General features: G+C 32.7%; 1 protein-coding gene across 1 annotated transcript; it reads left to right on the top strand.

Moving 5' to 3' along the window:
- Nucleotides 1–508: 508 nt before the first annotated feature.
- Nucleotides 509–12,711, top strand: LOC132758033 (Bardet-Biedl syndrome 1 protein homolog). The gene is made up of 8 exons (XM_060749551.1): nucleotides 509–746; nucleotides 4,496–4,665; nucleotides 4,914–5,003; nucleotides 8,571–8,695; nucleotides 9,388–9,434; nucleotides 9,947–10,190; nucleotides 10,866–10,972; nucleotides 12,552–12,711. The coding sequence occupies exons 1-8, from the start codon at nucleotides 697–699 to the stop codon at nucleotides 12,694–12,696; spliced, it is 978 nt and encodes a 325-aa protein (XP_060605534.1). The 5' UTR covers nucleotides 509–696; the 3' UTR covers nucleotides 12,697–12,711.
- The last annotated feature ends 2,865 nt before the right edge of the window (nucleotides 12,712–15,576 follow it).

Genomic DNA, 15,576 nt, shown 5'->3' on the forward strand with positions numbered 1-15,576 from the left:
TATGGTCACCTAAGTAGTGAATTTAAAGTTTTATACATTATTTTGAAAAATTTAGGCTGTCGGTGGATGTTAAAATATAAATACTTTTTAAATAACTGGTTATTTTCAAAGACTAAGATCACAGTTACCGTATATATTAAATCAAATAAAGCTATATGGTGTTACTTTTATTATAAATATCGTGAATCAAAAACACGTTTAGTATAATTTATTCAATTATAGGGATTAATTTTTGTTTGGTGTTACAATTAATTAATAGCCACTTCTCAGTCTTTTCCGAAAAGAGAAATATATAGTGGTGATTGACCTATAGTTTAGCATTCAATTACTCTACGTGATATTCCTAATTCTTATAACTGAGGAAAAAGATATGCTTGATTAGTAAAAATGGGTTTCAGAATAAATTAAATTTTTTGAAATAAGGAATTCATGCATTTAGAATAAAAGTGCTAGTTTTATTATCCAACATATTTCAAAGATATTTTTAATAGAAAACATCTTAGTTGGAGACGTTATATCGTTCTTGTGAATCTATATGCAGATACACTTTATCTTATTCTATAAATGATATACTACAAAAATAATTTCTGTTAAAATCAAACACTTCCATTTACTTCCGGAGAAATTGTTTTCATCGACAACCAAAATTTTACAAGAAAATGATTTTATAGAATCAGAAAGGCAATATTCATCAAGATGTCGACAATAGATTTAGCTAAACAACAATCACAGGAAAATTTTAAAAGGTGAAACTCTTTGGCGTATTTTTACATCATCTCCTAAATAGTTTTCGTGAAAAAAAGATGATCTGACAGCCGTAATCAGGTGATAGTGCCCCTTACAAGTTAAATACAGTTTATAGTGAGTTACAATGTATTCACAGGTTGCCATGATTTGTAACCCTAAGCAATTTAGAGTGCTAGTTAGATAAACTATATTTTCAAATAATAAAACTCTATTTTGAGTTGGCAGATGCATTCAATTTACTCGATTTCAAGACGTTTCGGCCCTAAGACATATCGGCCCCAAATTACCCAAGACGTTTCGGCCCCAGATGTTTCTGCACTTTACCAAATCGGCCCCAGAATAAGTACTGTGTTTTAAACCGGTTTATTAAAATTTCATAGTTATAATAATCAAATCACTTTTATAACATCTAGCATAGATCTATCATTATCTAAAAACAATAATAATTAAAAATATTATCAGGAGATTATAGCAAACCGTTTTTTTTTCAAAAAATCTTTTGAAGTTTTCTCTGATATTACTTACATAAAGCTATAAACAGTTAATTAGTTACACCTTGAAAAAATACGTATAGTTTAATTAAGATCAAAAGATAATGTTTTCTAAGGAATTAATTAACTTTCTAAGTTTCTTAATCCAGAAGTTTTAGTGGTTTGTTTTATAAATTAAGGATTAACCTGCCTTTATTGTTTGTTACACCTTTAAAAATATAAACGTATATCTAAATGGTTCAAGAGATCAAAAGATAATAAATAATTATTTAAAGATTTATTTAAAGTGTCATAATTGTTTATTTGTAATTAAATTAATTGTTGTTAATTAATTTAATTAATTGTCTGTACTATATAGTAGGGCCGAAACGTCTCACGGAAAAAGGCTTAGCACATTGATTTGATCTATAAAAGGAGTTTTACCTATTTATTGATAGTCTTCTCCAAATCCCTCCAGAGGCGTGCACGTCGCGGAGAAGGCACACGGCAGGTCAAGGTCAAGTCATCTTAAGTACCAGAGGTGATTGGTTGACCTGTCGTGACTAACTCTGGAGGGTGGCGCTAACAAGAGCCGTTTTATGTCAACCGCCTGTTTGCAGCCGTCACGGAACTTGATGCTTTTCCGGTATTGTCTTTCCTCCATCGAACGAAGAACAGGACTTAGGAAGATCGGCATGAAAAAGACGTCCCCGATGAGACTTCTAGAGTGGACCGGCATGGACGCTGAGATCTCGGACATATGGAATTTCCGGCGCCAAGCTTATATAAACCTAAAAACACAATTATTGATAGTGATATTTGAAGTATAAATTCTAAAACCCTCTATCATCAGACCATTATAATGTTTTCTTCCTGATTAACTCCACACACACCCCTCCCTTAAGAAAATATTCATTGTACAACACATACTGGCAAAATTCTCAATCAAAATTAATGTAAACAGTACCTTAAGGAATTTTCATTAATAAACTACATTTTAAGTGCTATTGGAGACATTTTAACAAAACAAATTTTCCTTTTGGTAACTTTATTTTTTTCATCGTAAAAATCGGCATTGCGTAAATATGTGACAAATGAAAAATTGTCTGTTTCCTGCAGAAATACTTACAATTCTAGTTGTTGTTGATTTTTGATTATATTAAATTAAATATTCAATGATTATTTTTAGATTGTTATTCATCTGCTATTGCAACAGGCATTGTAAAACAAAATTTTCAAATTTGTAGTTTACTGCATAATTTACCGACATTTATGTAACTTTTTGAAGACAAAGTTTACTGTTGTCCAAAATTGGTCTAATGTGGGTCAATATTTTTTAAGTTCTTTAACAAATTTATTTTTACTATCAAACAGGTATCAAACCATTTACTTCTGCTTCTTTGTGTATTAATTTATATGCAAGTAAATTTACACGGTCTGTGTGAGGTTGCGTGTAATTACTGTCAAATATGGTAAGAGCAATTCCGGGTGTGATCTTTTTACACTCGCTGATAAAATAGTGGCAGGTGTCGTAAAATTATGCTTAAAAAATGTGATGTTTACATCAGGAAATTAAATGGCAATAATGATCGATGCATCTGCATATCATGTCACTTAAATGTGTTAATTGATGTCAATTATCGGCAGTAACTGTGCATCATCAATTCAGTTTGATTTATGCCTGGAGGCGAGGATTAACTTAATTAACATGCGCTGTATGATATATATATGTACATGTGAACAGTAAAAAAGTGCGACGAAGTCGTTTTCGCTTTGATGTTCAAACTCAGCGAAGTTCTGAAAGCCCAAATCGCCCAGTTGCTAGAGCCCTGGCCGAAATGTCCTGTTTGCAATTTACTTTGATGTTTTAAAAATATCCAATTGTTTTACAATTCTTAACAAACATTTGTTGAGACTTTGTGTCATACATAGTAACAGTGCTGCCTAGGATATTGACAAATTAAGAGTGTAATATTATGTGGTTTTGTATGTAAGTATATCACAAGTAGACAACATATAACTCTAATGAGAAATAAGAGACACAAGTGTGTTCTATGACTACAAGTTTAATACTGGAGATAAACTCTTATCAAGAACTGCTGTACTACTTTCTAAGCATGCACATGTATATATTTATATAAACACTGTCATATTACAAAGGACACTCAATGAGACATAAATTATCTGTTGAAATGGAAACCTTTGCAGATCTTGTGAACTTAAGTTTGCAATATATATATATAACAATATATAATCTATTATATTTATAATAAGCGGGATTAAGCCAAATATCAACATATAAAAAACAAATTTCTGACATGAACTCCCTAGTTATTATTGATAGGTAAAAAACTTCAGATTTGAAATATTGAATAATGCACAATAATTGATTGTGCAAAGAGAATTTGCAAATTTAATTAAAATGATGTTAAACACATGTGTGCAATTCTTGTAAGGTTTCATAAGTGTCAAATCCAAAACCTTAATGCAGCAACAGATGAAAGAAAAATATCTTAAAAAGCAGCATATCAAGTTTACAACGTATTTATAAAAATCTGACTTTCTGCAGTATTTTCAGATACTTCAATATCTTAATTGATGACAACTAGATCTTTATCACATAGACTGAAGGTTCTCAAGATAGGAAACTCAGTTGTTTTTAGTTTTTATTTATACTATCATGCATAACTTTCTTTCCTATTTTTGTGTGTGTCTATTATGACAAGTCCACATTCTGACTATTCCTGTGTAGAAGCTTTAAATTAAAGCTTTACCATTATACTTCACATCTAAATTATTTGTTTTTGTTTATTTCTGTTTATAAAAGTGTTATTTTTTGTCAGCACCCACACCTATAATCTTCATTTATTTATACGAAGAGTATTTTTTTCTTAGGAGAAGACAGTTTTGCACTGCAGCAGAGCTATAACATTAAAAACATAGTTCTCCTAAAACATTCATTTATGTTCTTAAATGTACAATTGAAATTTTCTTTAAGATCATGCAGTTTTCCAAAAAATCTGAACTTAAACCAGCTTACTTCCCAAATCAGCAATTCTAGCGATAATTTTTCCCAAAATCAAGAGGTTAAGGCCTCTTCCCAATTAAGTAAGAAAAAAAGTACTGATGGAATCCTTAAAAATCCTATAGCTAAACAATGATTACATCTTTTACTTAGACACAGTGTGAACTAGTTGTTGCTTTTATTGTAATCAAGGCATTAATCAGTCAATCATATTAGTTTTTTCTTGCTCAGCAATTGATTTTTCTTGTTTCAGTGATGCTAAAACATCTAAATGGCTTGATGCATACCATGATCCAGTTGCCTCCCTTTACACATTTACTCAGTGTATAACACTGGCAGATATTCAGGCAGATGGGGATTGGAAACTCATCATTGCAGATCTTGGCTCTGGCTCCTTTAACATGAAACTGAAGGTTTATAAAGGTATGAATAACCAGAGTTTCCTCTAGATCAAACCAAGGTTATAAAATATAAAAAAGACATAATTTTTTTTTATTTGTTTTATTTTTGCAGGACCATATTGTATATTTTTAGTTTGAAGGTAATTTATTTCTTGCTATTTTATCCACATATTGTACGCTTCTTAACTATTTACTTACAAGGTACACAAACAACAAAAGAAAGTAATTCACTAATCATAATACTAATGTTAGTTGTCAATTTTATTTCAGGGACAGATTTAATCAGTGAAAATACAATAATAGATCTGCCCACTGGTGTTGTAACATTCTATATGGACACACACGAACCAAGAACTCCGGGTATTTATACATTTGTTCTACTTTTTAAGCTCACCTGACCACAAAGTGGTCAAGGTGAGGTATAGTGATGGGGCTATGTCCGGCGTGCGTCGTCGTGCGTCATCAACAATTGGGTTGTTAACAGTTTAGCAGTCACAGTTTTGATTGGATCATCATCAAACTTTGTCAGAATATTTGTCTCAATGAAATACAGATCAAGTTCGAAGATGGGTTATCTCGGGTTAAAAACTAGGTCACAGGAGCTAAAAATAGAAAAAGCTTATTAACACTCTAGTGGCTGCAGTTTTCATCAAAATATTGGAAATTTGCCAGGAAGGTTGTTTTGATGATTTCTAGGTCAAGTTTGAAGATGGGTCATCTCAAGTCAAAAACTAGGTCACTGGAGCTAAAAATAGAAAAAGCTTGTTAACACTTTAGTGGCTGCAGTTTTGATTCAAATATTCTGGAAATTTGGCAGGAAAGTTGTTTTGATGATATCTAGGTCAAGTTCGAAGATGGGTCATCTCCAGTCAAAAACTAGGTCACAGGAGCTAAAAATAGAAATTGCTTGTTAACACTCTATAGGCTGCAGTTTTGATCCAAATATTCTGGAAATTTGTCAGGAAGGTTGTTTTGATGATATCTAGGTCAAGTTCGAAGATGGGTCATGTCCGGTCATAAACTAGGTCACAGGAGCTAAAAATAAAACAAGCTTGTTTACACTCTAGTGGCTGCAGTTTTCATCGAAATATTCTGGAAATTTGTCAGGAAGGTTGTTTTGATGATATCTAAGTCAAGTTCGAAGATGGGTCATCTCCGGTCAAAAACTAGGTCACAGGAGCTAAAAAAAGAAAAAGCGTGTTAACACTCTAGTGGCTGCAGTTTTGATCCAAGTTCGAAGATGGGTCATGTCCAGTCAAAAACTAGGTCACAGGAGCTAAAAAATAGAAAAAAGCTTGTTAGCACTCTAGTGGCTGCAGTTTTAATCTAAATATTCTGGAAATTTGTCAGGAAGGTTGTTTTGATGATTTGTAGGTCAAGTTTGAAGATGGGTCATCTCCGGTCAAAAACTAGGTCACAGGAGCTAAAAATAGAAAAAGATTGTTAATTCTCTAGTGGCTGCAGTTTTGATTCAAATATTCTGGAAATTTGTCAGGAAGGTTGTTTTGATGATATCTAGGTCAAGTTCGAAGATGAGTCATCCCCGGTCAAAAAATAGGTCACAGGAGCTAAAAATAGAAAAAGCTTGTTAACACTCTAGTGGCTGCAGTTTTGATCCAAATATTCTGGAAATTTGTCAGGAAGGTTGTTTTGATGATATCTAAGTCAAGGTTGAAGATGGGTCATGTCCGGTTAAAAACTAGGTCACAGGAGCTAAAAATAGAAAAAGCTTGTTAACACTCTAGTGGCTGCAGTTTTGATTCAAATATTCTGGAAATTTGTCAGGAAAGTTGTTTTGATGATTTCTAGGTCAAATTCGAAGATGGGTCATCTCCGGTCAAAAAGTAGGTCACAGGAGCTAAAAATAGAAATAGCTTGTTAACAGTCTATAGGCTGCAGTTTTGATCCAAATATTCTGGAAATTTGTCAGGAAGGTTGCTTTTATGATTTCTAGGTCAAGTTCGAAGATGGGTCATGTCCGGTCATAAACTAGGTCACAGGAGCTAAAAATAAAAAAAGCTTGTTTACACTCTAGTGGCTGCAGTTTTCATCGAAATATTCTAGAAATTTGTCAGGAAAGTTGTTTTGATGATTTCTAGGTCAAGTTCGAAGATGGGTCATCTCCAGTCAAAAAGTAGGTCACAGGAGCTAAAAATAGAAATAGCTTGTTAACACTCTATAGGCTGCAGTTTTGAACCAAATATTCTGGAAATTTGTCAGGAAGGTTGTTTTGATGATATCTAGGTCAAGTTCGAAGATGGGTCATGTCCGGTCAAAAACTAGGTCACAGAAGCTAAAAAATAGAAAAAGCTTGTTAACACTCAAGTGGCTGCAGTTTTAATCTAAATATTCTGGAAATTTGTCAGGAAGGTTGTTTTGATGATTTGTAGGTCAAGTTCGAAGATTGGTCATCTCCGGTCAAAAACTAGGTCACAGGAGCTAAAAATAGAAAAAGATTGTTAATTCTCTAGTGGCTGCAGTTTTGATTCAAATATTCTGGAAATTTGTCAGGAAGGTTGTTTTGATGATATCTAGGTCAAGTTTGAAGATGAGTCATCCCCGGTCAAAAAATAGGTCACAGGAGCTAAAAATAGAAAAGCTTGTTAACACTCTAGTGGCTGCAGTTTTGATCCAAATATTCTGGAAATTTGTCAGGAAGGTTGTTTTGATGATATCTAAGTCAAGGTTGAAGATGGGTCATGTGCGGTTAAAAACTAGGTCACAGGAGCTAAAAATAGAAAAAGCTTGTTTACACTCTAGTGGCTGCAGTTTTGATCCACATTTCCTGGAAATTTGTCAGGAAGGCTGTTTTGATGATTTCTAGGTCAAGTTTGAATATTGGTCATCTCTGGTCAAAAAGTAGGTCACAGGAGCTAAACATAGAAAAAGCTTGTTAACACTCTAGTGGCTGCAGTTTTGATTCAAGTATTCTGGAAATTTGTCAGGAAGGTTGTTTTGATGATTTCTAGGTCAAGTTCGAAGATGGGTCATCTCCGGTCAAAAACTAGGCTACAGGAGCTCAAAATAGAAAAAGCTTGTTTACACTCTAGTGGCTGCAGTTTTCATCTAAATATTCTGGAAATTTGTCAGGAAGGTTGTTTTGATGATTTCTAGGTCATGTTTTGAAGATTGGTCATGTCCGGTTAAAAACTAGGTCACAGGAGCTGAAAATAGAAAAATCTTTTTAACACTCATGTGGCTGCAGTTTTGATCCAAATTTCCTGGAAATTGGTCAGGAAGGTTATTTTGATGATTTCTAGGTCAAGTTTGAATATGGGTCGTCTTCGGTCAAAAATTAGGTCACATTGCCCAAATATGGAAAAAAACCTTTTTAACACACTAGAGGTCACATGTTTGACTCAGTTGTCATCAAACTTGGCCAGGATGCTTGTCTAAGACATTGCTTGGATGTGGTTGATGGGTCAGGTGAGCGATCCAGGGCCATCATGGCCCTCTTGTTTTAAATATCTATGAAATGACAATTGCCTAGCAATTACCTTCCTAAAATTTCTTAAATGGACTTTTCCAGTTTTCAATTATGTAACTGTTCGTTATCAATTTTGGCAATATGAAGATGAAAATTAAATGATATTCAGCTAACAATTTACTGCCTGGTCACAGTTTGCCTGAACACTTTCCGTTCTAGCAGGGCAAGGGTTACTATCAATAAATATGTATAGTTACAGGAATAGGGGACCTATAACGAACAGAAGTTTGTTACCAACTGGTTTCAAAGTCCTAAGGCTAATGTCAAAATACTACAGTGTTATTGTTTTGTGACATTTATTTCATAGATGAAATCTTAAAATTTTCTACTTGGTACATTTTCTTAACACAAACTTTGTTGCTTATGTCTAAAATAGGTTTATATAAGTAGGAAGCAGTCATAAAAATACTTATATATGAATGATTTTTGTTTTATTTCAGCTATAGCCGTAGCATCAGGACCATTTATATATATTTACAAGAATCTCCGTCCATATTTCAAGTTTACATTACCACCTCTAGAAGTAAACTCTGTGGAAGAAGATTTGTGGAATCAAGTCAGAGATGTATGTTATTTTCAATTTTGTTAAAGGAGCCTAAAAATATAAAAATTGAAAACTAGCAAAGATTGACTGGGGCATTTAAAAAGGACAAAATATATCAATGAAGATACCTAGATTGAGCAAATGAATGAATTATTTTTTCAAAGAAGTTAAAAATTCTTAGTGGAGTCCCTTTAAAATGATTTTTAGTGTGAAAATGATTTTTTCTGTATATTTGTAGAATTCTTTAAGCATGTTTTATCTTTTTGAAACCATTATACATGTATATTGCATTGTTAAATGTTTGAAAATTGAAGTTAAGTCTATGGCCAGTTAGAAAAGTCTGCCATTTGTAACATTTGATTCTACAATTGGACTGGTCTACAAGTTTTAAAGTAATGTAATCAGAGACTGAGCTACTGAATTTGTTTGCATTTTTTTTTGGCTCATGTTTCAAAATATCTAAATTAAAGGAAGATGGGGCGGCCTATTGGTTAAGGTTTCTGTCTCTCAACCCAGGAATCATTGGTTTGAGCCTTACACAGTTCACAACCATGTTTTTTCATATGACACCAGTACTGGTTTGTTCAAGGAAGCGGACTTGAGAGTGGTTCAAATAAGCATCAAGCTTTTATCATAATAAATGATGTTTATAGGAAATAGTGATTCATATATTTTCAACAGTTTGATATATCTCTGAAAACTTTTTTTTCCAGGGTCGCATAAATGTATACGTATTGAGGGAGATGTTGGAAGGAATGAGGTAATTGAATATATATGCACTATGTGTTTTTTGTTGTTGATTGTACCATTCTGTTAATGTAATATAGCAAAGACTGTTTAAAGTTCAGTTTTATAGTGGCAATTACAGGTTTTTCTTGTTTTAGGGGTCTTTATTTATTTACTGAAAGATGCATGCATATAAATTATTATTTATACATTACAACTGAAAAAAAATAGCATGTAATTATATAATAAAAATAGCATGTAAAAAAATTGGAATTTTGTACAGTTTTCTATGGAAGGAGCAACTTAACACCAGTGATATGAGTAAACTTAAGATACATGTCCACCAAATATATTATGACAAAAGGTTTACCATATATGGTTGAGAGGTTCTAGTAGATAAAAATGCATCAATGCCAGTATAAATACAACCCAGAGGAAGATCCTGTTATTTCAGTTTGTGTTTAGAATGAGTAAAGTTGTCATAAGATGATAAATCAAAATTGCCATTGTGATTCTGTTGTATAAGTTGATTTTACTTATTTTCAGAGCTGACGGTTCAGCACTGACTGTTAGGTCACTGAGATTCTTACAACTGACCGATGCTGGTGACATGGTTCAGTTTTGTGAAGTGTATAAGAACTCTCCATTGAAAAGACAGACTGTGATAACATGCCTCGGTACCTTGAAGAAATCCATGTCAGAGGAAGATGCTATTAGCTGTTTAGTACTGGGAACTGAGGATAAATCTATATATGTACTTGATCCAGAAGCTTTCACAGTTCTTGCTACTGTATGTACATTTAAACTTTTTGATTTTATATTAAAAAAAAAATTATTAATCTCATATAGATTTATTGGTGACAAATTTGATAGAAAGGTATTCAACATTTTTCCCACCAAGATTATTTGATGTATTTGTTCAGCTTTCAGTTTAAACTTTTTTATTGTTCAGTGGATTTTGTTTTGAAAAATAAACCAAAAAAAATAAAACTGAGTTGTCAATGTAGATTCTGGTCAGACCTCGCAGATGTGCTCTCAGATGCAGCTTGCCTGTGCAGGCCACTGCTCTTAAATGCACTGGCAACTGCTCTTAGAGTGCTCTCAGTTGTGCAGGCCACTGCTCTCAGAGGCACCGGCCACTGTTCCCAGATGCGCCAGCCACTGCTCTCAGATATGCAGGTCATGCTTGCTCTATGTTATCACTCATGACTGTCATCATTGTCAGAATTGATAGTGTAGGATTTAAATGAAAAATCAGTAAAAACTTTCTGCCTTAGGGTGTTAAACTTAAAACACCTAAATGGTGACAGGATTGCATTTGAAGCATTAAAATTATTTAATTGTCATAACAGTAACTTAGATACATTATTTATCACCTTTATATACTGAATTTTACATGATATAAAATCTCTTCAAATCATTGATAAGCAACTGAAATACATATGTATTTTGAAACTATTTTCAGATGAATTTACCGAGTGTTCCAGTTTTCCTAAGTGTGACAGGAATGTATGATGTAGAATATAGAATTGTTGTAGCTTGTAGAAATGGCTGTATCTATACTTTGAAAAGGTAAGTTGTCTATTTAAGCTATGAAAGATGTTTTAGTCAAACGAGAAACAGCGCATCCATGTCCTAGTGGAAAAGGTCGTTGACTTTAAACCACTTATCTTTTACTACAGTGGGGTGAAATCCTATTAAGGACATAGGATTCTTTCATGTGAGGTAGCTATCCATCTAGCTTATGGAACTTTGTTGACTCTACTCAGGTGCCTGAAATAACGCACAGAGACTGAGAGAAACACTTGCGGTCTTCACCATTAAAACTGGAAAGACATCAAATGACCTTTACAGTATTGTAGCGACTGTAAAACACAACCAAAAAAATGAAATTTTAGAAGAAAACAAAATCAAAATTTTAATGTAATATTTCACTTATACACACTTTGATGGCCTTTTCGTGCAAATTGCAAAGGTTATATATATAACCTTTATATTTGCGACATTTGTCAAGGTCATGACAGTATATAAATAACACATGGGTTTGTGGGTAACAGTAAAAATATCATCCCGAGGAAAATACTGTTACCCGAGGCGTAGCCGAGGGTAACAGTATTTTTACGAGGGATGATATTTTTACTGTTACTCACAAACCCATGTGTTATTTATTTTATTACCCCGAACAAAAATACTGAGGTGATCTGAAATTGTCAACTTGATTCTAAATCTAACTGCTACAAAAATAAACCAAGAGTAACAATAACTAAACTGTCCTTATCTTTTAAGTTTTAAGTGTACTTTACTGTAGGCCTACTTGAGAAGTTTTCTTTTTCTTTTATTCTTTAAGCAAGTGATGATATCTACAAATCATAAACATACAATAAGCTAGGTTTTATTTAGGAAACAAAACACTAACCCATTTACACGGTTATGATCTGTGAAATCTGATCCTTCTGTTTCCAGAATATTCTTAGCATGGTTTTTGACAAAATAACGATGATATCCTATGTCCACCATATCTGTAACGTTTCACTGATTGAATTTGTTAAATAATCCTTTGTTGCATGCTTAAATCGTCTGCATGTTCCAGTTTGACACATAATTATTTACATTGCAATTACTTCCGTTGAAAACGGACTATTCAGCAAAAAGATATTTTATACGCGAAAAGCACACCAGGGTGCAAACAAATAAATTTTATGAGTGTCATAGGGACTCCAGAGGAGAAATTGATGTCCTATCGGGGTTTAACATTGAAAATAATAATGAATCTGAAAAAAAATGGTGGCCATTTTAGTTCATTTTATTTTGGAAATAGACCATGTGACCTCTTAAAAAATACTGTTACCTATGTAACAGTACAAAATTCTTAGTCACGTGGTACACTTGCATTAACAGTAAGAATAACTCCCAGAGGCCTATGGGAAATTAGCATTACAAAAAAAGTGAGGGGTAATAATAATAACTGTTTCAATACTTGCCTGAGCTTACAACAAGCTTATAATTTGCAAGTTAGAGCATCATGCTTGTTTGTTTTAATGATGATATACGTCATCTGGATATTATCTTAATAAATGTTCAATTGACAGATTTATAGGTTGATTACATTTTTGTCTTTTACATAATTGAACTTGTATAAAATATATTATAGAGGATTAGATGATCCAGCCAAAGGTTGTATAGAGCTTAGTTCACAGATAGTGGGTATGGAACGACTCAACAAAACAATCTATGTAGCCTGTATGGACCAGACACTCAAATGTTTTACTTCTAAGGTAACCTGTTTTTGTCATTAAATGTAACATGTGCATTTATTTCTCTTAAAAAGTATGAAAATTGCAGACTGTGATTGATTAAGTCTGTTCATGAGAGATTAAGATAAAGTGTAACATTTCTGACAGCCCCATTACCTGCTGAAGTGGTGTTTAATCTTCAACACTAAATGTGCTGGAATAAATTATCCTGAAATTTTAGAAATAGTAAAAACTAAAAGGAAAGTGAAGTATGAGGTAGACCCTTTTATAGCTGATAAAAACATGCATTTTTTCTCCTAAATCTTTTATACTTTTAACTATCTGGTGGGTAGGTTAAACAGGCAAAATTTTTGAAATTGGGGATTTTGCAGATAGATTTGTGACAATTCAATTGTTGAATAATTTATTCTTATTTCTTTGATGTAATTCCATTGTGAATGTATGACATAAAGTTAGTATCCAAATCTGGTTAGAAAATGTGGCTTGAACAATTTTTACTACATGATTTGTATTGAGGAGTATGATGATTTCAAGCTAAAATGTTATTTTTAATATTACAGGGTAAAGAAAATGTGGACTGGAAGTTTACCAAAGAGTATCAAAACAAACTTATAGAAGTGGTTGTTTTAAAACCCTAAAGCTTTTCAAAGCAGTCTTAGTGGCTTTATCTAATAATGAAGTACATGGTATATAAGGTATGCTTGCAAAATTTTACCCCTATGTCTTAAAGATTTTTAATTGCATATATATATATACTATATATAATATATATATATATATATATATATATATATATATATATATATATATATATATATATATATATATATATATTTATGGCACTAATAGTTTCACTCATATATTTTTAAAGCAATTTATGTGATATAATTCACTAGAATGGTTTCCCAGCCTTTATGTTTTTATACTGGGGCAATACTTTGCCATTATATTTCTGGCTCATAATGAAATCAATAGTTATCTCTGTTGTCATTTTCAAATCACTTGTCACTCTCCTCTCTATATTTTAAAGGGATACTCGGGCAAATAAATGGCAAAAATATTAAAATGATCTTATGTACTCAAATCACACTAACATGACATTTTTTTAAAGGCCCAGAATGAATTTCTGTATCATTTCTATATATTTTGGGTTTTAAGTGTAAAAACATCTATATATGTTGAACGAAATTTTGACCTCGACAGAATCGGCGAGTAGTTTTAAAACAGGTCATGTGACTTGAATAAACTCTGAAAGTTACAATAACAGATATTGTGGATATTGTATGATCGAAGTAGGTCCAAGTTCATTTATTTGACATGTTTTCTTTAAACAATTTCCAAAATGTTCACTGTGGGACAGCTATTGTGAAATCATTTAAATGCTCTAACCTGACCCACATGGGTCAAGTTAGGAAACCACTATTTTATTCTTTACAAGGAGAAAAGTTTGTTCCTGTGACTGCCAGTGTTATTCATTTTGAGGACATTTTACAAAATAATGAATGAAAAATTCAAAAAGAAGAAATGAAAATTTTGCCTGTCCTCCCTTTAATCCCACCTGAAGTTTTGAAGCCATTTACCTAGCAAAATAATACTTTAGGCAGTTGGTTCAATTTGAAGGTTCTGTCAGACACCTTAATTTTTCCTTTATAACATGTACCGGATTTGTGTTTGTTAATTATATAAGCAAACAAGGAAGGAAATAATTTTTTTGGGGGGGGTTTGAATATTAGAAAGTCAGATGTGGCATGTGTTTTTATACCATTTTATGTGACAGGAGAAATACCTTGTTGATGTCATCAAAACAGATGATTGTTGATAACTGCCATGAGATTTTTGGAAGTTTGGTCGAGACAAGATGGGGCTTTGGTTATGTGTACAAGTAGTAAGTTGATATTTCTTAAAATCCTTAGTTTGTATGCTTGACCTTGTTTTCTTTTAACCATTAAAGTATGGAAATATGTATTAAAGGACAAACATTGCTTTTGAGTTTTTTGTAACATGTCCATTTTTTTAAAGGGGTTTTGATATTAAAATCAAACACTGAACTGCCAGCAAAGTGCAGAATAGCTTTGTTTATATGATGGTATAATGGTTGCTGTTAGACTAGAAATCAGCTTGAATTAATTTATTTCTTACCATATTCATAAAACTTGTGAGATATGATACAATTATCTAGATATTCATTCATTTACTGTGTTATGCCATTATCTGTTACAACTTCAAGAGACCATTACAAAAAAGGCATTGGGTCAAACCTTTGTAAATTTTTTTCTCACACTTTCCCTTAAAATGAAAATATTGGACTAAGTTTATTAACTGCAATTTAAATATGTGTGTCATTAATTCATTCAAATGGTGGGGTGCTTATCAAGATACTGAAAAGGACAGCTGTGTTTGAAGAGAGGGATCTTTCAGGGGGACCCCCTGCTGCTCAAAAAATGGTGAAATTAAACGTGCCCAAGAGAAAAAAAAAACCAAAAATTGTTTGTAGACCAAACAATGAGGGAAAGGGAAAAGTGCAGTCAGTAAGTATTTTGACTTAAGAAAATGTTCTTGAGGTTGTTGTAAGTCCCCTACCGGGTTTACCGGAGGGGACTTTAGGTTTACCCTCTGTCCGGCCCTTGTCTGTCCGTCTGTCATGTCCACCAAAAACTGGATCCCACGAATAACACCCAAAAAGTACTGAAAATATTTTTTTGAAACTTAATATATGGATAGAATAGCAGTATTGGGAATTATGCACACTTTTTTTCTTTTCTTCCTAATGTTGGGAAAATTCCGTTGCTTGGCCCAACAAAAAAGACTGAAAATATGGCAAATTTTACACATAAAACTGGATCCGTGGATAACGCAAAAAAGTACTGAAATATTTTTATGAACTTGAAATTATGGGAGGATGGCAGTCTGGAGATTATGCTA

The sequence above is a fragment of the Ruditapes philippinarum genome, unplaced genomic scaffold (assembly GCF_026571515.1).
Source record: "Ruditapes philippinarum isolate M1 unplaced genomic scaffold, ASM2657151v2 ctg9468_1_1_1_1, whole genome shotgun sequence".
In the NCBI taxonomy this organism is placed as follows: Eukaryota; Metazoa; Mollusca; class Bivalvia; order Venerida; family Veneridae; genus Ruditapes; species Ruditapes philippinarum.